General features: G+C 49.7%; 1 protein-coding gene across 1 annotated transcript in view; it reads left to right on the forward strand.

Moving 5' to 3' along the window:
• LOC134341978 (NACHT, LRR and PYD domains-containing protein 12-like) overlaps window positions 1-12,937 on the forward strand; it is a 50,148-nt gene extending 37,211 nt beyond the window's left edge. The window contains 13 exon segments of the mRNA XM_063039925.1: window positions 194-913; window positions 1,558-1,724; window positions 3,351-3,522; window positions 3,621-3,686; window positions 8,159-9,896; window positions 10,921-11,007; window positions 11,163-11,333; window positions 11,489-11,659; window positions 11,815-11,985; window positions 12,141-12,311; window positions 12,467-12,634; window positions 12,797-12,839; window positions 12,841-12,937. Of these exon segments, the coding sequence (XP_062895995.1) occupies window positions 194-913; window positions 1,558-1,724; window positions 3,351-3,522; window positions 3,621-3,686; window positions 8,159-9,896; window positions 10,921-11,007; window positions 11,163-11,333; window positions 11,489-11,659; window positions 11,815-11,985; window positions 12,141-12,311; window positions 12,467-12,634; window positions 12,797-12,839; window positions 12,841-12,870 (3,875 nt within the window). The 3' untranslated portion in view covers window positions 12,871-12,937.
• Window positions 12,938-22,429: the final 9,492 nt, after the last annotated feature.

A 22,429-nucleotide genomic window follows, 5' to 3' on the forward strand; every position in this document is an offset into this window, starting at 1 on the left:
TTTTCTGGGAGTGGATGTGTCCAGACACCAGCTTATCGGGATGGTCACCTAGCAGGAAGTGTGGTTCACATACACCAGCACAGTCCCACTCCAAAACTGGTCAGCCAGAGTCTTGGCTCCATTGCAGACACGCATTGCGAATCCTTGTTTGAGTATAAATCACACTAAACCTGCTATTCATCATTTATTTCAGGTGGGAAATTAAATCGGGTACAGAAAGTACTCAGGAGGTTATTACCAGGCAACTCATCGAGGGAAGATGATCGGGACACAGGAAGCAAGGTACCAAAGCAGGGTCAGATTGAGAGCGATGTCCCAATGGAATGCGGTCCGGCCGCAGCGGAAGTGGAGCAAATTCAGCCCAGAGACAGTGACGTCAGAGACACTGATCAGGACCCTGTGACCAGCACAAGTGAGGCGATTGTCTGTCAGCCCAGAGACAGTGACGTCAGAGACACTGATCAGGACCCTGGAACCGGTACAAGTGAGGCGACTGTCTGTCAGCCCAGAGACAGTGACGTCAGAGACACTGATCAGGACCCTGGAACCGGTACAAGTGAGGCGACTGTCTGTCAGCCCAGAGACAGTGACGTCAGAGACACTGATCAGGACCCTGGAACCGGTACAAGTGAGGCGACGGTCTGTCAGCCCAGAGACAGTGACGTCACAGACACTGATCAGGACCCTGGAACCGGTACAAGTGAGGCGACTGTCTGTCAGCCCAGAGACAGTGACGTCAGAGACACTGAGCAGGACCCTGGAACCGGTACAAGTGAGGTGACTGTCTGTCAGCCCAGAGACAGTGACGTCAGAGACACTGAGCAGGACCCTGGAACCGGTACAAGTGAGGCGACTGTCTGTCAGCTCGGAAGCTCATTGAACACGGAATTGTCAAGTCCCCAACAAGGAGCAGGTGAGTGAAATATGAGGGTGATGTGTTCGCAGAATGAGGCAGGAAGCGGGTAAATGTGATTCCTTGTTGGAGGTTTGGTCAGAGAGGGGAAATGTGTGGGTGTGGTACATGTGGTGTAGTGGGGCACCCGTTAACCCCACTACAGGAAATGTACTACCTGCTCTGATGATTTCCAGGATGTGTATTAGAGGAAATGCAGTTGTCCGGATAAGAGAGTATTTCCAGGAGTTGAGTTATGAGAAATGTATTCGCCAGGATGGAGAGTGTCTCTGGGAAGCGATTATCCTTGACTGTCCCAACATTTATTGCCCATCTTAAACTGCTATAGGTGAGTGGGTGGGACGGTGGGAGAGACAGGGTTCTGGTGTATGTGATCCTTCTGGTAACGTCATGCCCAGCGCATTGATGGGTCGGTTTTAGTTCAGTGTCGGAGATTAGGACAAAATCCATGTTTCCAGTTGAAGGCAGGTGAACACTGAGGTTCAAGACATGACTGGTTTGTTGACAATAGACAATAGGTGCAGGAGTAGGCCATTCAGCCCTTCAAGCCAGCACCACCATTCACTGTGAGGTTGAGTTGGGTGAGAGCGGTGGAAATAAGTAATATTTGAGTTTGAGTTGACATTCTCTTTTTATATTTGCAGAGCCAGGGTTTACAATCTCTGACCTCCTGGCACAGGGGGAGGAATATCGACTGTACCAACTGACAAAGTTCTACAGAGACAGACTCATACAAGCAATTGAAGAAAAGGTTGAAAGACTCGGTTGGATGTTGACAAAGGAGGGACATTTCAGTAGAGAAGAAAATGAGGTGAGTGTATTTAGTGTATTAAAATAGTACAGCACAGTACAGGCCCTTCGGCCCACAACGTTGTGCCAACCCTCAAACCCTGCCTCCCATATAAGCCCCCACCTAAATTCCTCCATATACCTGTCTAGTAGTCTCTTAAACTTCACTAGTGTATCTGTCTCCACCACTGACTCAGGCAGTGGATTCCACGCACCAACCACTCTCTGAGTAAAAAACCCTCCTCTAATATCCCCCTTGAACTTTCCACCCCTTACCGAAAAGCCATGTCCTCTTGTATTGAGCAGTGGTGCCCTGGGGAAGAGGCGCTGGCTATCCACTCGATCTATTCCTCTTATTATCTTGTACACCTCTATCACGTCTCCTCTCATCCTCCTTCTCTCCAGAGAGTAAAGCCCTAGCTCCCTTAATCTCTGATCATAATCCATACTCTCTAAACCAGGCAGCATCCTGGTAAATCTCCTCTGTACCCTTTCCAATGCTTTCACATCCTTCACCGAATTGTCACAGAACTCACACTACAGTTTGAGAGGGAAAAGGTAAAGTGGAATAAAGGAATCACAGAGGCATGATGGAGGAGCTGGACAAAAATACATTGGAAGAGGACACTAACAGAGGCAGTAGAATGAATAATGAATATTCATCTACTCCTGCTTTGCTGTTGCCTCTGCTAGTGTCCTCTTCCAATGTATTTTTGCCCAGCTCCTCTCTCATTTCTCCGTAATTCATTTATTCCAGTGTAATACTGATACATCTAACTTTACCTTCTCCCTCTCAAACTGCAGTGTCAGTTCTGCTATTTTATGATCACTGCCTCTTAAGGGTTTATTTACTTTAAGCTCCCCAATCAAATCTGGTGCAATACACAACATCGAATCCAGATTTGCCTTTCCTATAGTGGGCTCAACCACAGGCTTCTCTCAAAAGCCATCTCATAGGCATTCTATAAATTCCCTCACTTGGGATTCAGCACTGACCTGATTTTCCAAAGCTACCTGCATATTGAAATTCCCCATGACTATTTTCACATTGACCTCTTTACATGCCTCTTCCCTCTCCCACTGGAATTTGTATCCCACATCCCGGTTACTGTTCCATCAGGGTCATTTTTTCCTACGCAGTATCTTAACAGCTACACCGTCCAATCTGCAATCACTTCTTTAGAAGGACTTTTCAGTTTTTTTATGACAACAGAGTCAACCCAACCCTTTCACCCACCTGCCTCTCCTTTTGATTAAATATTTATCCTTGGATGTGAACACACAAATATGATCTTCTTTCAGCCACGATTCAGTGATGCCCACCATCCATTTTTTCTCCCTCGCTCTCCCCCTCTTCCGTTCTTGTTCTCACATCTTTTTGATGTAATGTTACACATTGGTGGATAAGTAAATTAATCACATTGAATATACTGCAGGGTGTCAGTAAATCCTTATTCTTTCACAATATTGATTTAGAATTTCCCTCAGTTACTGTTTCTCTGTTAACGACTGAACCCAGAGAGGATCAGCAGCAGCCCAGGGACTGCATCAATTCTGAAGCTACTGGGGCCATGAACAGATATTTTCCTGCACATTCTCCATGTCTGTCTGTCTGCTCCGCGGTAAATTTATTACTTTCCTTTTCTAGAAAGTCACCGAACTGACAGAGAAGGGAAACCGGACAGAGAGTTCCAGACTCTTCCTCAGTTTGGTGATGGGCAAAGGCTCCCGGGCCCGGAGGGCGATGTGGGAATCCTTTGTGACTTGGAGGACTGAGTTACCGAAGTTGGACAGAATACTGAGGGAAATACAGGAACTCGGTACGTTAAAAACATGCACTGAACACAAAGGCACATTGAAATAAACAGGTTTAATCATTTTAGCTCAGTTTTCGTGAACTCTTTTTTGATTTAAACAGATCCTGATCCACAGGAATACATGAACATTGCCCAAGGGTTATCTGAATTACCCACTCAACTGATAGGTGAGTGATGAAATGCTCAGTTCAAACCACACCTCAGGTGTTATACTGTGACTTGGCAAAACCTGGGAGTGAAAATTCACCACTAATCGCTCGCTGATCTCTTCATCCAGGCTACAATTCAGATAAACTCTCATCGCAGTCTGAATGTTCTAAAATGTATTTTCCCAGCTGTTCCAGCTGTGAATGTGTTAATCCAGCTATTGGGTCTGCTGATCCCTTCACTCCGCTCTGGGAATCCTCACACATGCCAGGCAGGCTCCTCATACAATGCAACTTCTATCTCCAGACCTTTCAGATTCCGAAGCACCTTCTCTTTCGTAATAGCAGCTGCACTGAATTCTGTCCGTGGATGCTCTTTACTTTTCGAAATTCTCCTCGTGACTTCCATAGAGTTGCCTCCGACACGACCCAGGCTGTAAGTTCCAGGCATCCAACACTCTGTGAAAAAACTACCCACAAGTGCTGTAAATTTACCAGATCTCACCTTGAACAAATGCCCTCTAGTATTAGACACCAGTCATATGTGGGGGAACGAAAAAACAAAACACAGGCTGTCTAACTAAACTCTCATCTCTCAAACTTGTACACCTCTGTCAGACCCCTATTCTAACTCCAGAGTAAACAAGCCCAGTTTATCAAGTTACTCTGCTCGTAACACATGCCACCGAATCCAGGCAACATCCTGATGAACCTGCCCTCCACCCTCTCCAATAATACCAAGTGCAAGACAGTCAGAAGTGAATACAATACTCCAGATGCACCCTAAAACTATAAGACTTAAGAGCAGAATTAAGCTATTCGGCTCAGTGAATTTCCTCCGCAATTCCTCTCTACCCCATTATCCTGCCTTCTCCCAGTAAACGTCGACACGTTTCCTATTCAGGAACATTTTAAATATACCCAATGTCTTGTCTTCCTCAGCTGTCTATGACAATAATTTCACAGATTCACCACCTGCCAGTGAAAGAAATTTCTCCCAGTGTGGGTCCCTGCCAGCTAGGACAATTCACCACGGTTCCCAAGCATGTTAATGTTCTGTATGAGCCTCTCATGTGGGACCTTGTCAAAGACTCTACCAATATACAAGTAGACAACATCCATGTGTAACTTCATCCATCACCTTTGTCACCTCCTGAAAGAACTCAATCAAGTTGGCAAGACGCAAACCCTGCCCAAAGCCTTGCTGCTGAACCCCAAGCCACCTCAAACATTCTCTCTTTCATACTCCCGTGGGACAGAAGATATGAAAGTCCGAATGTATGTACCACCAGCCTCAAGAACAACTATAATTCTGCATTTATAAGACTATTGAATGCTCACCTACTATGTTATAGAAACATAGAAACATAGAAAATAGGTGCAGGAGTAGGCCATTCGGCCCTTCGAGCCTGCACCGCCATTTATTATGATCATGGCTGATCATCCAACTCAGAACCCAGCCTTCCCTCCATACCCCCTGACCCCGTAGCCACAAGGGCCATATCTAACTTCCTTTTAAACATAGCTAATGAACTGGCCTCAACAGTTTGCTGTGGCAGAGAATTCCACAGATTCACCACTCTCTGTGTGAAGAAGTTTTTCCTAATCTCGGTCCTAAAAGGCTTCCCCTCTATCCTCAAACTGTGACCCCTCGTTCTGGACCTCCCCAACATCGGGAACAATCTTCCCGCATCTAGCCTGTCCAATCCCTTTAGGATCTTATACGTTTCAATCAGATCCCCTCTCAATCTTCTAAATTCCAACGAGTACAAGCCCAGTTCATCCAGTCTTTCTTCATATTAATAATTAGACAATTTTATATATAAAATTGTAACATCGTGCATTTCGTAAGTAATAACCACTCAGATAACCACAACATACTTACAGAAGAGCAGAAAGATACCGTTGGGGTATGAACGGATTCAAGGAACAACTGATAATATCTTATGAGGTTCTATATCAAACCCTGCGGAAAGCAGAAATCTTTTAATCTTATATTGTCTATCAAAACCATTTCATTCTGACTCTAGCATGGTTAAGGGAAGTTCTAATATATATAAGATGCATGCAATACTTGTGAAATATCTGCAACATCTGATGGAGCATTGGTGTACAATAATCTCCCTATTAACAACCACAAAGCAACAACAACCGTTATCAAAATAAATGGAGCCATTTTCCAGAGTGACTCTCTAAGCCCACTATGGTTTTGTCTAGCTTTAAACCCACTCTCTAATTTAGTGAAAATGGACAACAAACGGGTATCAAATCAGAAAAAAAGAATTATACCTTGACACAGCTATACATGGATAATTTGAAATTAGTTACTCTTGCATCGGTAAAGCTAAAACAATCAATTCAAATAATGGAACTAATTTCTCAAAAAAAATGAGCTTTAGACTAGTAAAGTACAGAAAATTAAACATAATGAAAGGTGCATAAAGAAAACCAGCCAAACAGAGCTGAACAGTAAAAATATGACAAAGGCACTAGACACTCCCTATGCCCGTATTGATATAGTCTATTGGTGTCATATCCCGGTCTGAAATAGACCTGAAAACCATGGAAAGAAAAATAAGAACTTAAATAATAATCTTTAGAAAGTACCATGTGCACACAAGTTCACTTAGATTAAGCCGAACTGGGACAGTATGAGGAAAATGAATAAGAGATCTAAAAAAAAATGACAACAACAGTCAGATAAAAGTTCTGAGAATCAGGTTTAATATCACTGACAAATGTTGTGAAAATTGTCTTTCTGCACCAGCAACACAATTACAGTAAAGCGTGTGTGGTGAGCGTGTATATATGTATACAATTGCTGAAAGAGAATTAATCAGTCTGATGGCCTGGTGGAAGAAGCTGTCGCGGAGCCTGTTGGTCCTGTTTTTTTATGCTGCGGTACCGTTTCCCGGACGGCAGAAGTTGGAACAGTTTGTGGTTGGAGTGACTTGTGTCCCTGATGATCCTTTGGGCCCGTTTTACTCTCCTGTCTGTGTAAATGTCCTGAATAGTGGGAAGTTCACACCTACAAATCCACTGGGCTGTCCACACCACTCTCTGCAGACTCCTGCGATTGAGGGAAGTACAGTTCCCATACCAGGCAGTGCTTCAGGCAGTCCAAATGCTCTCAACTGTGTTCCTGTAGAAAGTCCTTCGGATTTGGAGACCCCCGCCAAACTTCTTCAATCATCTGAGATGTAAGAGGCGCTGTTGTGCCTTTTTCACCACACAGCCGGTATGTACAGACCATGTGAGATCCTCGGTGATGTTTATGCCGAGGAATTTAAAGCTGTTCACCCTCTCAACCCCAGATCCATTGATGTCAATAGGGGTTAGCCTGTCTCCATTCCTCCTGTCGTCCACAATCAGCTCCTTTGTTTTTTTTTTAGATTAGATTAGATTCAACTTTATTGACATTGTGCTGAGTACAGATACAAAGCCAATGAAATGCAGTTAGCATCTGAGCAGAAATGCAAAGAATAGTGTTATTTACAAAATAACTGAATAAAAAGTAAGTACTACAGCACACAAATATAAAAGTACTAAGACAGTACAATACGGATGCAATACTGCTTAGCGCTGTGATGTGAGGTTCAGCAGGGTCACAGCCTCAGGGAAGAAGCTCTTACTGTGCCTGCTGGTGTGGGAGCAGAGGCTCCTGTAGTGCGTACTGGATAGGAGGAGAGTAAAAAGTCCATGGTTAGGGTGAGATGCATCCTTGATAATGAAGATCCTTGTACCTTATTGCATGTCTGTAGTGCATTTTCCCGGCAGCCGCAACACAGTTTCCCTGTACTGTTGTGCCTTGTACAACCTCGTTGCACTGATGTGATGAAATGATCTATCTTGGATCGCGTGAGGAAAAGTTTTCATCGTACCTCGGTACATGTGACTATAATAAACCGATTAACCGATTTATTGTTGTCAATAATACCGCACCCCTGCATTGCTTTCGACTGTTAGACCGTGGGCTGGTAGTGGGGATAAGCTCCCATGACCTATTAAATTCTCCCAGTAGCGTCCAAATTAAATGCTGACAGATGCTGCCCGACTTGAGCATTTTACGCATATTCTGCTCCTGTTCTGATGCAAGAGCAGTGGAGACTTGTGACTCCCCAGTGTGCAGCTTTGCCCAGATGCACAGTGTCCTGCTCTCCATATTTCCACACCAGATCAACATTAACGTCGTCTGTTAATGGTGCAAACTACGCTTTAAATGTAGTGAAATGTTGTAACGGACTGCAATAGGATATCAGGGGAATGCTCACCTTCACAGGTCATCAGTACCAGAATATAAAGCTTGGGCATTTTCTGGGACACACATCGCTGTCAATTCCGGTGTCTGTGAACAAAGTTGCACTTTCTGTCCTAATATGAATGGAAGCATTTAATTAATTATTTTAATCTCAACTACTGAATTTTAAGTTCATAAAATTATTTGCCAGTTGAGCCATTTAACATTGTGACTATGTTCTCTGTTTCCATGGAAGATGTTCAACAGAAACACAAGGAGACTCTGCGGGTACAAACTGAATCACTGAGAGTCAACACGATCCTTATGAGGGAGAAGGTGAAGGTTTTCCAGCTGGTTGATCAATACGCTGAGCTCACGGTCATTTCTACTGTTCGAGATCGGAGACTGGTGGAACATGAACTGCTGGCAAGAGGCAGAGACCACGAGGAGTGGAGAGAAAAACACCTCCGAGGAGAGCTGGAAAAAATCCAGACAGATCAGTTATTCCAGAGCAGCTTTTCCCGGAGTAAATCCAAAACTGGGAGTTCGGCAGCAGTGGCCGGAGTCGCGGGGATTGGGAAAACAACAATGGTACAAAAGATTATTTATGACTGGGCTACAAGGAAAATATACCAACAATTCCACTTTGTCTTCAGTTTCAAATTCCGGGATTTAAACTCCATTAACTGCAGAATAAACCTGAGGGAACTCATTCTGGATCAATATCCTTACTTTGGGAATTTACTGACAGAAGTCTGGAAGAACCCAGAGGGATTGTTGTTTATATTCGATGGTCTGGATGAATTCAAACAGAACATTGATTTTGCTGACAGTCAGAGAGATACAGAACCCAAGCACCAGTGCCCAGATCCCGAGTGGTGGTGTGAAGTGTCTGACATTGTGTACAGTTTAATCCAGGGCAAGCTGCTCCCAGGATGTTCAGTGCTGGTGACCACCCGACCCACTGCGTTACATTTACTGGAAAAGGCGAAGATCAGTGTCTGGGCTGAAATCCTGGGATTTGTTGGTGAGGAACGGAAGGAGTATTTCATCAGGTATTTTGAAGATCAGACGGTGGCAGCAGCTGTTTTCAAACACGTGAAGGAGAACGAGATTCTGTACACCATGAGCTACAACCCCTCCTACTGCTGGATCCTCGCTCTGGCACTGGGCCCCTTCTTCACACAAAGAGTCAGGGACCCGCAGCGAGTTCCCAAGACCATCACCCAACTGTACTCCTACTATATTTACAATATCCTGAAAAACCACGGCCGTGAGATTGAGAGACCCCGTGATGTGTTTCTCAGCGTTGGTCAGATGGCCTTCAGAGGAGTGTCTAAGAAGAAGATTGTGTTTACAGATGGAGATTTGATCAGCTACAGTCTGCAGCCTTCCCAGTTCCTGTCCGGGTTCCTGGTGGAGCTTTTGGAGAGAGAGGATTCTTCCCGGAGCGTGGTGTACACATTCCCACACCTCACCATTCAAGAGTTTGTAGCTGCAGTCGCGCAATTTCTGACTATACATCCCAGGGATATCCTGAAATTCCTCACTGAAGCCCACAGCACGACAGATGGACGATTTGAGGTATTTCTCCGTTTCGTGGCTGGTCTCTCCAACCCAATGACAGCTCGGGGTCTGGCGGAGTTTCTGGGCCCATTTCCTCATGAAACAACCTGCCGGGTGATTGACTGGGTGAAGGAGGAGGTTAAACGCCAGAGTGGAAACACATGGAGTGAAGCTGGTAAAAGGAGCCTCCTGAACACATTGCACTACCTGTTTGAGTCTCAGAATCGTGGGCTGGCTCAGGCCGCACTGGGATCTGTGGAAACACTTTCATTCAGTGGAATGACACTGACTCCGATTGACTGCGTGGTCCTGTCTCATGTCATCGGACTCTGTGATACAATAAAACACCTCAACCTGGTGAACTGCCACATTCAGTGTGAAGGAATCCAGCGGCTGGGACCCGGGCTGCACAAGTGCCAAGAGTTGGGGTAATTTGATTTAACTCTCACTCTGAACTGTGAAACTGTTCCATTGTGTTGTTTCATTGTAAAACTGTAGTGAATCAGACATTGAAGAATTGTGACAATGACCAGGGGATCGGTTAGTAATTCCCCAAGGACGGGAGGGTTCTGTGGTTCCCTGTGAAGGGATGTTGGAGACATCATCAGATCAGTGAACAACGGCCATTGGTTTAATGGTAGTAAATCACAGGATGGCTGTGTTTCTCGCTGCCTGTGATACGTCCATTGACAATGTTCCTTCTCACTGTTACTGACACCCATACCGACACTGACTGCAGCAGGTGGGTCAGAGATTCACACCCCCTTCCCGGTGAGGGACAGAGACCGTCATCAGACTGCCCCAGTGAGAAGGAAAGAAATACCATTGTGAAATTGTCTTCCCTGCCCTTCCCCGTGTGTGACTATCACCATCAGTCCACCTGTATGACTGTGCTCGCTACCAGATACCCAGACCCCATGGGCACATCTCCTCCCCCGATTGTGGGCCTCAGTTCAGACCCACCCCTCCCGTACAAACTATTTCTGCATCTCTCATCTTGTGGGATTATCTTTTCCCATCGGTATCTTCCTGTGGAACCTCTCATCTTCATCCCCGTTCCTCCTGCAGATTATATCTTCCTATCCCTTTTCCTCAGATGTGGTCTCTTCCACCGTCTCCCATCGACAATTCCTCATAAAAAATTTTCCTCACTGTGGGACTTCCTCCCCTTCATCCCTGCCCCTCCGGACCCTCTCACATCATGAACACTTTTCTAGCCATCGGGGAATGGGACAGAACATGTGGAGTTTACAGGGTCACACCGACAGGCTAAATTACTAACATTCGGTGAATACCCTGGAGCTGGGCAGTGAGGGACATTGACAGTGATGGGAACTCTGATCAGTGATTTACTGAAGAGTTTAATGTTTCCTGAAATATCCGAGAGAGAGAAATTCCCTCAGACCCACGGTTTGAATCACTTTGTTTATCAATTTGTCTGTTTGTCTTTAGACTCGGGGGGAATGAACTGGGAGATTCAGGAGTGAAAACGGTGTCTGCGGCTCTGAGGAACCCGGAGTGTAAAATACAGACACTGGGGTAAGTACCAGACTGTGGGAGATTGTGTTTACAGTCACTGGGTGTCTGACACTGAACATTAATGTGATCAGTAATTGTGTTACTGATAAACACTGGGGATTTGTACCGTCTCCTGTCTCTCTGTGTCCTTCACACTCACTCTCTCTCATCTCCAGGCTATACGATGTCGGTCTCACAGATTCTGGTGCCGAGGATCTCGCCTCCGCTCTCAGTACAAACCCATCACTGACGGAGCTGAACCTGAGTGGTAATAAACTGGGAGATTCAGGAGTGAAACTGGTGTCTGCGGCTCTGAGGAACCCGGAGTGTAAATTACAGGAACTGTGGTAAATACAGGAATGTGGGAGATTGTGTTTACAGTCACTGGGTGTCTGACACTGAACATTAATGTGATCAGTAATTGTGTTACTGATAAACACTGGCGATTTGTACCGGCTCCTGTCTCTCTGTGTCCTTCACCCTCACTCTCTCTCATCTCCAGGCTGAACAATGTCGGTCTCACAGATTCTGGTGCCGAGGATCTCGCCTCCGCTCTCAGTACAAACCCATCACTGACGATGCTGGACCTGAGTGATAATGAACTGGGAGATTCAGGAGTGAAACTGATGTCAGCGGCGCTTAGGAACCCGGAGTGTAAAATACGGAAACTGCGGTAAGGACCAGACTGTGGGAGATTGTGTTTACAATCACTGGGTGTCTGACACTGAACATTAAAGTGATCAGTAATTGTGTTACTGATAAACACTGGGGATTTGTACTGTCTCCTGTCTCTCTGTGTCCTTCACCCTCACTCTCCCTCATCTCTAGGCTGGACCGTGTCGGTCTCACAGATTCTGGCGCCGAGGATCTCGCCTCCGCTCTCAGTACAAACCCATCACTGACGGAGCTGAGCCTAAGTGATAATGAACTGGGAGATTCAGGAGTGAAACTGGTGTCTGCGGCTCTGAGAAACCCGGAGTGTAAAATACAGAAACTGCAGTAAGTGCCAGACTATGGGAGATTGTGTTTACAGTCACTGGGTGTTTGACACTGAATATTAATGTGATCAATAATTGTGTTACTGATAAACACTGGGGATTTGCACCGTCTCCTGTCTCTCTGTATCCTTCACCCTCATTCTCTCTCATCTCCAGGCTGAGGAATGTCGGTCTCACAGAATCTGGTGCCGAGGATCTCGTCTCCGCTCTCAGTACAAAACCATCACTGACGGATCTGAACTTGAGTGGTAATAAACTGGGGAATTCAGGAGCGAAACTGTTATCTGCGGCTCTAAGGACCTCCGAGTGTAAAATACAGAAACTGTGGTAAGTACCAGACTGTGGGAGATTGTGTTTACAGTCACTGGGTGACTGACACTGAACATTAATGTGATCAGTAATTGTGTTACTGATAAACACTGGGGATTTGTACCGTCTCCTGTCTCTCTGTGTCCTTCACCCTCACTCTCTCTCATCTCCAGGCTGGACCATGTCGGTCTCACAGATTCTGGTGCCGAGGATCTCGTCTCCGCTCTCAGTACAAAACCATCACTGACGGAGCTGATCCTGATCGAGAACTCACTGACAGACCGATCTGTCCCCGCTCTCCGCCACCTCATACTGACCCTCCCGGGACTGGAGCTGATTTGGTGAGTGTTTGTGTTAATGTTCAATGTGATAAAATATCAGCGGATCCGTGGGTTTTCTGGTGATATTTGTCTGAGTGTTATTGAAACATTAACCCCAGTCCCCTGTTATTGACACTGTTGTGTAATCTGTATATGTCATTTTTATTCTTCCATCTGTTTCAGGCTGGTGGGGAATCAGTTCAGTGAGACCGGGATGAAGGAATTGAGATCTCTGCAGGAACTCAGACCCGGACTGACCGTGAGAGTGGATCTGTGAACATCCCCGCCAGCGGGATGGGGACATTTTGGCCAATTCTCCGACTTCCCCTTCAACCCCCGCCCTCCCCTTTAACACGCGCCCTTCCCTTTAACTCTGACCTATACATTTAATGGCTGCGCGCCAGGTTTAATTCCCAACGGTTTTAACCGAACTGCCTCCAGTCTCACGCTCTGTGACATCTGCAGAGGTCCCACAGTGACGTATTTCCGCCTCCTGTCCGGGGGGCACACCTTCCGCCGGATGTGCGGGTTCGAGGCTCCCCACGTGAGACCCCGGGGAATTACACATACAGGAAGAGCCTGGGGGCCGGGGCTCAGTCTGGGACACCGGTGTCCCGGGGTGGGATTATCCCGGGAGTGAATCCTTTTGCTCCGTTTGCTGAGGACGTCAGTCTGGCTGATATAATGATGTTACATTGACAAATACCTCGGCAGTGACTCTGGATCTGAAGCGATCTCGGACACGGCCCTGAAGTGTGATTTTATATCATCGGCTCCCCGATGCAGAGTGACGGTGAGAAACGGGACTGATTATTCAACCGGTCACCCGTTGTCGCCGGTCAGTTAATTGTGTGTGACTGTGAGTGAGTCGGGAGCAGCTTATTTATTCCCGCACGTCAGCAGCTCACACATTGTTTAATTTACATTTGTCATGATGAAATCAATAAACCGCTGTAACTTCCTGTCTTGGTGTCGGACTTGAGTTTTATTTGAGGTTTCTGCTGCCCTCCCGCACCCTGTGCACCGCAACAGTGGGTCGGAGCTCCTCACACTGACACAGTAGCGTCTCAGCTCCCGGCTGAGGGAGGCCGGACTAGCACAGTCCGGGTGCCCAGGATCGCATTTCCACCCAAATGCCATCCTGGCTAAATGATCCTCTCCTGCCCCTCGCAGGCAGTTAAAATCAGACGTGAGTACACTGAGGTCCCGAGTACTAGAGGGATGGGGGATGGAACATCGGCGTTAAACACGGAATGAAGCTCCCTCCACACCGTCCCATCACACACTCCCGGGGTCAGACACAGAGTGAAGCTCCCTCCACACCGTCCCATCACACACTCCCGGGGTCAGACACAGAGTGAATCTCCCTCCGCACCGTCCCATCACTCACTCCCGGGGTCAGACACAGAGTGAATCTCCCTCCACACCGTCCCATCACTCACTCCCGGGGTCAGACACAGAGTGAATCTCCCTCCACACCGTCCCATCACACACTCCCGGGGTCAGACACAGAGTGAATCTCCCTCCACACCGTCCCATCACACACTCCCGGGGTCAGACACAGAGTGAATCTCCCTCCACACCGTCCCATCACACACTCCCAGGGTCAGACACAGAGTGAAGCTCCCTCCACACCGTCCCATCACACACTCCCGGGGTCAGACACAGCGTGAATCTCCCTCCACACCGTCCCATCACACACTCCCAGGGTCAGACACAGAGTGAAGCTCCCTCCACACCGTTCCATCACACACTCCCGGGGTCAGACACAGAGTGAAGCTCCCTCCACACCATCCCATCACACACTCCCGGGGTCAGACACAGAGTGAATCTCCCTCCACACCGTCCCATCACACACTCCCGGGGTCAGACACAAAGTGAATCTTCCTCCACACCGTCCTATCACACACTCCCGGGGTCAGACACAGAGTGAATCTCCCTCCGCATCGTCCCATCAGACACTCCCTGGGTCATAGAAACATAGAAAAGAGGTGCAGGAGTAGGCCATTCGGCCCTTCGAGCCTGCACCGCCATTCAGTATGATCATGGCTGATTATCCAACTCAGAACCCTGCGCCAGCCTTCCCTCCATACCCCCTGAAGGGTCTCGGCCTGAAAAGTCGACTGCACCTCTTCCTGGAGATGCTGCCTGGCCTGCTGCGTTCACCAGCAACTTTAATGTGTGTTGCAGGGCCATATCTAACTCCCTCTTAGATATAGCCAATGAACTGGCCTCAACTGTTTCCTGTGGCAGAGAATTCCACAGATTCACCACTCTCTGTGTGAAGAAGTTTTTCCTAATCTCGGTCCTAAAAGGCTTCCCCTTTATCCTCAAACTGTGACCCCTCGTTCTGGACTTCCCCAACATCAGGAACAATCTTCCTGCATCTAGCCTGTCCAATCCCTTTAGAATTTTATACGTTTCAATCAGATCCCCCCTCAATCTTCTAAATTCCAACGAGTATAAGCCTAGTTCATCCAGTCTTTCATCATATGAAAGTCCTGCCATCCCAGGAATCAATCTGGTGAACCTTCTTTGTACTCCCTCTATGGCAAGGATGTCTTTCCTCAGATTAGGGGACCAAAACTGCACACAATACTCCAGGTGTGGTCTCAGCAAGGCCTTGTACAACTGCAGTAGTACCTCCCTGCTCCTGTACTCGAATCCTCTCGCTATAAATGCCAGCATACCATTCGCCTTTTTCACCGCCTGCTGTACCTGCATGCCCACTTTCAATGACTGGTGTATAATGACACCCAGGTCTTGTTGCACCTCCCCTTTTCCTAATCGGCCACCATTCAGATAATAATCTGTTTTCCTGTTTTTGCCACCAAAGTGGATAACTTCACATTTATCCACATTAAATTTCATCTGCCACGAATTTGCCCACTCACCTAACCTATCCAAGTCACCCTGCATCCTCTTAGCATCTTCCTCACAGCTAACACTGCCACCCAGCTTCGTGTCATCCGCAGACTTGGAGATGCTGCATTTAATTCCCTCATCCAAGTCATTAATATATATTGTAAACAACTGGGGTCCCAGCACTGAGTCTTGCGGTACCCCACTAGTCACTGCCTGCCATTCTGAAAAGGTCCCGTTTATTACCACTCTTTGCTTCCTGTCTGCCAACCAATTCTCTATCCACATCAATAGCTTACCCCCAATACCGTGTGCTTTAAGTTTGCACACTAATCTCCTGTGTGGGACCTTGTCAAAAGCCTTTTGAAAATCCAAATATACCACATCCACTGGTTCTCCCCTATCCACTCTACTAGTTACATCCTCAAAAATTCTATGAGATTCGTCAGACATGATTTTTCTTTCACAAATCTATGCGGACTTTGTCCGATGATTTCACTGCTTTCCAAATGTGCAGTTATCACATCTTTGATAGCTGACTCTAGCATTTTCCCCACCACCGATGTCAGGCTAACCGGTCTATAATTCCCTGGTTTCTCTCTCCCTTCTTTTTTAAAAAGTGGGGTTACATTAGCCACCCTCCAATCCTGAGGAACTAGTCCAGAATCTAACGAGTTTTGAAAAATTATCACTAATACATCCACTATTTCTTGGGCTACTTCCTTAAGCACTCTGGGATGCAGACCATCTGGCCCTGGGGATTTATCTGATTTTAATCCCTTCAATTTACCTAACACCCCTTCCCTACCTACATGTATTTCCCTCAGTTCCACCATCTCACTGGACCCTCCGTCCCCTACTATTTCCGGAAGATTGTTTATGCCCTCCTTAGTGAAGACAGAACCAAAATAATTATTCAATTGGTCTGCCATGTCCTTGCTCCCCATAATCAATTCACCTGTTTCTGTCTGTAGGGGACCTACATTTGTCTTAACCAATCTTTTTCTTTTCATATATCTATGAAAGCTTTTACAATCAGTTTTTATGTTCCCTGCCAGTTTTCTCTCATAATCTTTTTTCCCTTTCCTAATTAAGCCCCTTGTCCTCCTCTGCTGAACTCTGAATTTCTCCCAGTCCTCAGGTGAGCCACTTTTTCTGGCTAATCTGTATGCTTCTTCTTTGGAATTGATACTATCCTTAATTTCCCTTGTCAGCCACGGTTGCACTACCTTCCTTGATTTATTCTTTTGCCAAACTGGGATGCACAATTGTTGTGAATCTCCCGCCGCACCGTCCCATCACACACTCCCGGGGTCAGACACAGAGTGAACCTCCCTCCACACCGTCCCATCACACACTCCCGGGGTCAGACACAGAGTGAAACTGCTCCACACCGTCCCATCACACACTCCCGGGGTGAGACACAGAGTGAATCTCCCTCCGCACCGTCCCATCGCACACACACCCAGGGTCAGACACAGAGTGAATCTCCCTCCACACCTTCCCATCGTACACTCCCGGGGTCAGACACAGAGTGAATCTCCCTCCGCACCGTCCCATCACACACTCCCGGGGTCAGACACAGAGTGAAGCTTCCTCCGCGCTGTCCAGTTTCGCTCTCTCCTGCCCAGCCACGGAGAAACTGTCTCTGTGGCGTAAGATGAGATTCAAGATTCAAGATTCAAAAAACTTTATTGTCATTACATCAGCTCTGCAGGACAGAATGAGACAGCGTTTCCCAGGGGCAGTGCAATCATAACATAAGAAACGCAACACTAAATAATAAACATAACAATAACTAGTAAAACACAACAGCCACATGTCAATTAAAGTCAAGTTATAAGTGTCCAAAACAGAGTCAGGTAGAGCAGCTATTTAGCAGTCTGAGAGCATCTATCAGCTGATGCCAGGTTGGAACTGTAGCACAGGGACATTCCTCCATCCCACACACAGGGGTTGAATCTATGTCGAGGAGGTCAGAGAGACGGGGAGTAATACAGGGTGCACGGAGCTGGAGAGGGTGGGAGGGGGCACAAACCGGCAGGGCAATACAGGTGGATATTTGAACGCTCGCGGTTGACAATCACATTTGACTTCTATGGTGCAGAAGTAGCCCAGGATGAAATGGAAGATGAGGATAATTTTGCAAAAACGAAACCCCACCCCTTCCCGTTCATTCCCAATGGACCCAGCCCCACCCATTCACTCCCACCATCTGCCTCAAATGGGTCCCCTTCCAGTCCATTTCCATAGGAATGGGATCTTGGAAACTGGCAGCCAACCAGCTAAGCTGAACAACATCGAGGTGGCGGGGAGAGGAAAGCGAAGGGAGGGAGGAAAGGGGTTTGCGAGTGATGGGATGGGAAGGAGGATGACAAGATGGTGAGTGTGAGGGAGCGACACGCTCAGTGGTGGAGGAAGTGGGAGCGAGTGTCACACCCTGTTACAAAATGGCTGTCGGCAGACGGTTAACAGGAGAATTGTGAGAGCGGGTAGCGAGGGAAAGGAGAGGAGGGATGGGAGGTTGAGATTGAATAAACAGTAGATGGACTGTGTGCAAAAGGATGCGACTCATTCAGCGATGCTGGGAGAGCGGTGACCCATGGTACCATCACAAAATGGCCGCCAGCCAGGGTGAGATGGGCGATGATAGAGGGGAGAGCGAGGGGACAGAGAGCGGAGTGTTTCAGGAGTGACCGGATAGCGAGGGTGAGAGAGAACGACTCGTAACAAGGGAGCTGGAACGGTGGAGAGAGATGGCCGTAGAGAGGCGGGGAGATAGAGGGGAGATTCGTGAGATAGAGAGAGAGAGAGAGAGAGAGAGAGAGGATGAGAGAGGTGAGACAAAGATGGAAGAGAGGCAGTAGTGGAAGACAGAGGATAGAGTGAGGTGTGGGGTGGGGAGAAACATGAGAGGCAGGAGATGAGAGACGTCGGAGAGAAAGGTGGAAAATGGGGGAGAGAGAGGTAAGAAACAGAGGCAGGAGAGATGTGGGAGACAGAGGGGCGAGAGACGGAGAGTGGGAGAGAGAGAAAGAGGGAGGAGAGGGAGAGGTGAGGGACAGAGGGAGAGAGAGGAGTGAGAGGCGGAGCGGTTGTGAGGGGTGAGAGACTGAGCGAGGGAGAGAGAGTGTAAGAGGGGGCAGTTCCCAGGGAGAGAAAGAGAGGATAAGAGAGGAAGGTGGAAATCAGAAGAGATAGTGAGAGGGGAAGAGGAAGAGGGAGAGATGGCCGGTAAGTAAGGGGAAGGGGAGCGTTTGGGGTATAGGTTTGAAAGGTGTGAGTACACACCGTGGATACGGAAAGGAAGCGTAAGGGGGAGAGGGGTAAATGTGGGAGAGGGGTGAGTGTGGGAGATGGGTGAGTGTGGGAGTGGGTGGGTGTGGGAGAGGGGTGGGTGGGGGGGAGGGGTGGGTGTGGGAGAGTGGTGGGTGTAGGAGAGGGGTTAGTGTGGGAGATGGCTGGGTGTGGGAGAGGGGTGAGTGTGGGAGAGGGTGAGTGTGGGAGAGGGGTAAATGTGGGAGAGGGGTGAGTGTGGGAGCTGGGTGAGTGTGGGAGTGGGTGGGTGTGGGAGTGGGGTGGGTGTGGGAGAGGAGTAGGTGTGGGAGAAGGCTGAGTGTGGAAGGGTTTGGTGTGGGAGAGGGGTGAGTGTGGGAGGGTTTGGTGTGGGAGAGGGGTGAGTGTGGGAGAAGGGTGAGTGTGGGAGAGGGGTGAGTGTGGGAGAGGGGTGGGTGTGGGAGAGGGGTGAGTGTGGGAGAGGGGTGAGTGTGGGAGAGGGGTGGGTGTGGGAGAGGGTTGAGTGTGGGAGAGGGGTGAGTGTGGGAGAGGGGTGAGTGTGGGAGAGGGGTGAGTGTGGGAGAGGGGTGAGTGTGGGAGAGGTGTGAGTGTGGGAGAGGGGTGGGTGTGGGAGAGGGTTGAGTGTGGGAGACGGTTGAGTGTGGGAGAGGGGTGGGTGTGGGAGAAGGTGAGTTTGGGAGAAAGGTGAGTTTGAGAGAGGGGTGAGTATGGAAGAGGGTGGGTGTCGGAGAGGGAGATGTGTAGGAGAGGGTTGAGTGTGGGAGAGGGAGATGTGTGGGAGAGGGGTGAGTGTGGGAGAGGGGAGATGTGTGGGAGAGGGGTGAGTGTGGGGGAGGGGTGAGTCTGGGGGAGGGGTGAGTGTGGGAGTGGAAGATGTGCGGGAGAGGTGTGAGTGTGGGAGAGGGGTGAGTGTGGGAGAGGGGTGGGAGTGGGAGAGGTTTGAGTGTTGGAGAGGGGTGAGTGTAGGATAGGTGTGAGTGTGGGAGAGGTGTGAGTGTGGGAGATGGGTGAGTGTGGGAGGGGGTGAGTGGGGGAGAGGGGTGAGTGTGGGAGAGTGGTTGGTGTGGGAGTAGGCTGAGTGTGGGAGAGGGGTGGGTGTGGAAGAGGGGTGGGTGTCGGAGAGGGAGATGTGTGGGAGAGCGGTGAGTGTGGGGGAGGGGTGAGTCTGGGGGCGGAGTGAGTGTGGGAGAGGGGTGGGTCTGGGAGAGGGGTGAGTAAGGGAGAGGGGTGAGTGTGGGAGTGGAAGATGTGTGGGAGTGGTGTGAGTGTGGAAGAGGGGTGTGTGCGGGGGAAAGGGTGAGTGTGGGGGAGGGGTGAGTCTGGAGGAGGGTTGAGTGTGGGAGACGGGTGGGTGTGTGAGAGGGGTGAGTAAGGGAGAGAGGTGAGTGTGGGAAAGGGGTGAGTGTGGGAGAGCGTGTTTGTGGGAGAAGGGTCAGTTTGCGAGAGAGGTGGGAGTGGGTGAGGTTTGAGTGTTGGAGAGGGGCGAGTGTAGGATAGGTGTGAGTGTGGGAGGGGGTGAGTGTGGAGAGGGGTGAGTGTGGGAGAGTGGTTGGTGTGGGAGTAGGCTGAGTGTGGGAGAGGGGTGAGTGTGGGAGAGAGGTGAGTGGGGGAAAGGGTGAGTGTGGGATAGGGTTGTGTGTGGTAGAGGGCTGGGTGTGGAAGAGGGGTGAGTGTGGGAGAGGGGTGAGTGTGGGAGAGGGGTGGTGTGGGAGAGTGGAGGAAGTGGGAGAGGGGTGAGTGTGGTAGAGGGGTGAATGTTGGAGAGGGTGAGTGTGGGAGAGGGTGAGTGTGGGAGAGGGGTGAGTGAGGGAGAGGTGTGGGTGTGGGAGAGGGGTGAGTGTGGGAGAGGGGTGAGTGTGGGAGAGGGGTGAGTGTGGGAGAGGGGTGGGTGTGGGAGAGGGTTGAGTGTGGGAGAGGGTTGAGTGTGGGAGAGGGGTGGGTGTGGGAGAGGGTGAGTTTGGGAGAAAGGTGAGTTTGAGAGATCGGTGAGTATGGAAGAGGGTTGAGTGTGGGAGAGGGAGATGTGTGAGAGAGGGGTGAGTGTGGGGGAGGGGTGAGTCTGGAGGAGGGTTGAGTGTGGGAGACGGGTGGGTGTGTGAGAGGGGTGAGTAAGGGAGAGGGGTGAGTGTGGGAAAGGGGTGAGTGTGGGAGAGGGGTGAGTGTGGGAGAGCGTGTTTGTGGGAGAAGGGTTAGTTTGCGAGAGGGGTGGGAGTGGGTGAGGTTTGAGTGTTGGAGAGGGGTGAGTGTAGGATAGGTGTGAGTGTGGGAGAGGTGTGAGTGTGGGAGATGGGTGAGTGTGGGAGGGGGTGAGTGTGGGAGAGGGATGAGTGTGGGAGAGTGGTTGTTGTGGGAGTAGGCTGAGTGTGGGAGAGGGGTGAGTGTGGGAGAGAGGTTGGTGTGGGAGTGGGCTGAGTGTGGGAGAGGGGTGAGTGTGGGAGAGGGGTGAGTGGGGGAAAGGGTGAGTGTGGGATAGGGGTGTGTGTGGTAGAGGGCTGGGTGTGGGAGAGGGGTGAGTGTGGGAGAGGGGAGAGTGTTGGAGAGGGGTTGGTGTGGGAGAGGGGTGTGTGTGGGGGGCAAGGGTGAGTGTGGGGGTGAGTGTGGGAGGGGTTGGTGTGGGAGAGGGGTGGGTGTCGGAGAGGGGTGAGTGTGGTAGAGGGGTGAGTGTTGGAGAGGGGTGAGTGTGGGAGAGGTGTGGGTGTGGGAGAGGGGTGGGTGTGGGAGAGGGTTGAGTGTGGGAGAGGGGTGGGTGTGGAAGAGGGGTGGGTGTCGGAGAGGGAGATGTGTGGGAGAGGGGTGAGTGTGGGGGAGGGGTGAGTCTGGGGGCGGAGTGAGTGTGGGAGAGGGGTGGGTCTGGGAGAGGGGTGAGTAAGGGAGAGGGTTGAGTGTGGGAGACGGGTGGGTGTGGGAGAGGGGTGAGTAAGGGAGAGGGGTGAGTGTGGGAAAGGGGTGATTGTGGGAGGGGGTGAGTGTGGGAGAGCGTGTTTGTGGGAGAAGGGTTAGTTTGCGAGAGGGGTGGGAGTGGGTGAGATTTGAGTGTTGGAGAGGGGTGAGTGTAGGATAGGTGTGAGTGTGGGAGGGGGTGAGTGTGGGAGAGGGGTGAGTGTGGGAGAGTGGTTGGTGTGGGAGTAGGCTGAGTGTGGGAGAGGGGTGAGTGTGGGAGAGGGGTGAGTGGGGGAAAGGGTGAGTTTGGGATAGGGTTGTGTGTGGTAGAGGGCTGGGTGTGGGAGAGGGGTGAGTGTGGGAGCGGGTGAGTATGGGAGAGGGGTGAGTGGGGGAAAGGGTTAGTGTGCGATAGGGTTGTGTGTGGTAGAGGGCTGGGTGTGGGAGAGGGGTGAGTGTGGGAGCGGGTGATTCTGGGAGAGGGGTGAGTGTGGGAGAGGGGTGAGTGTGGGAGAGGGGAGAGTGTTGGAGAGGAGTTGGTGTGGGAGAGGGGTGTATGTGGGGGCAAGGGTGAGTGTGGGAGGGGGTTGAGTGTGGGAGAGGGGTGAGTGTGGGAGATGGGTGGGTGTGGGAGAGCGATGGGTGGGGGAGAGCGTGTTTGTGGGAGAAGAGTTAGTGTGCGAGAGGGGTGGGAGTGGGAGAGGGGTGAGTGTGGGAGAGGGGTGAGTGTTGGAGAGGGGTGAGTGTAGGATAGGTGTGAGTGTGGGAGAGGGGTCA

The sequence above is a fragment of the Mobula hypostoma genome, unplaced genomic scaffold, assembly GCF_963921235.1.
Source record: "Mobula hypostoma unplaced genomic scaffold, sMobHyp1.1 scaffold_42, whole genome shotgun sequence".
Classification (NCBI taxonomy): domain Eukaryota; kingdom Metazoa; phylum Chordata; class Chondrichthyes; order Myliobatiformes; family Myliobatidae; genus Mobula; species Mobula hypostoma.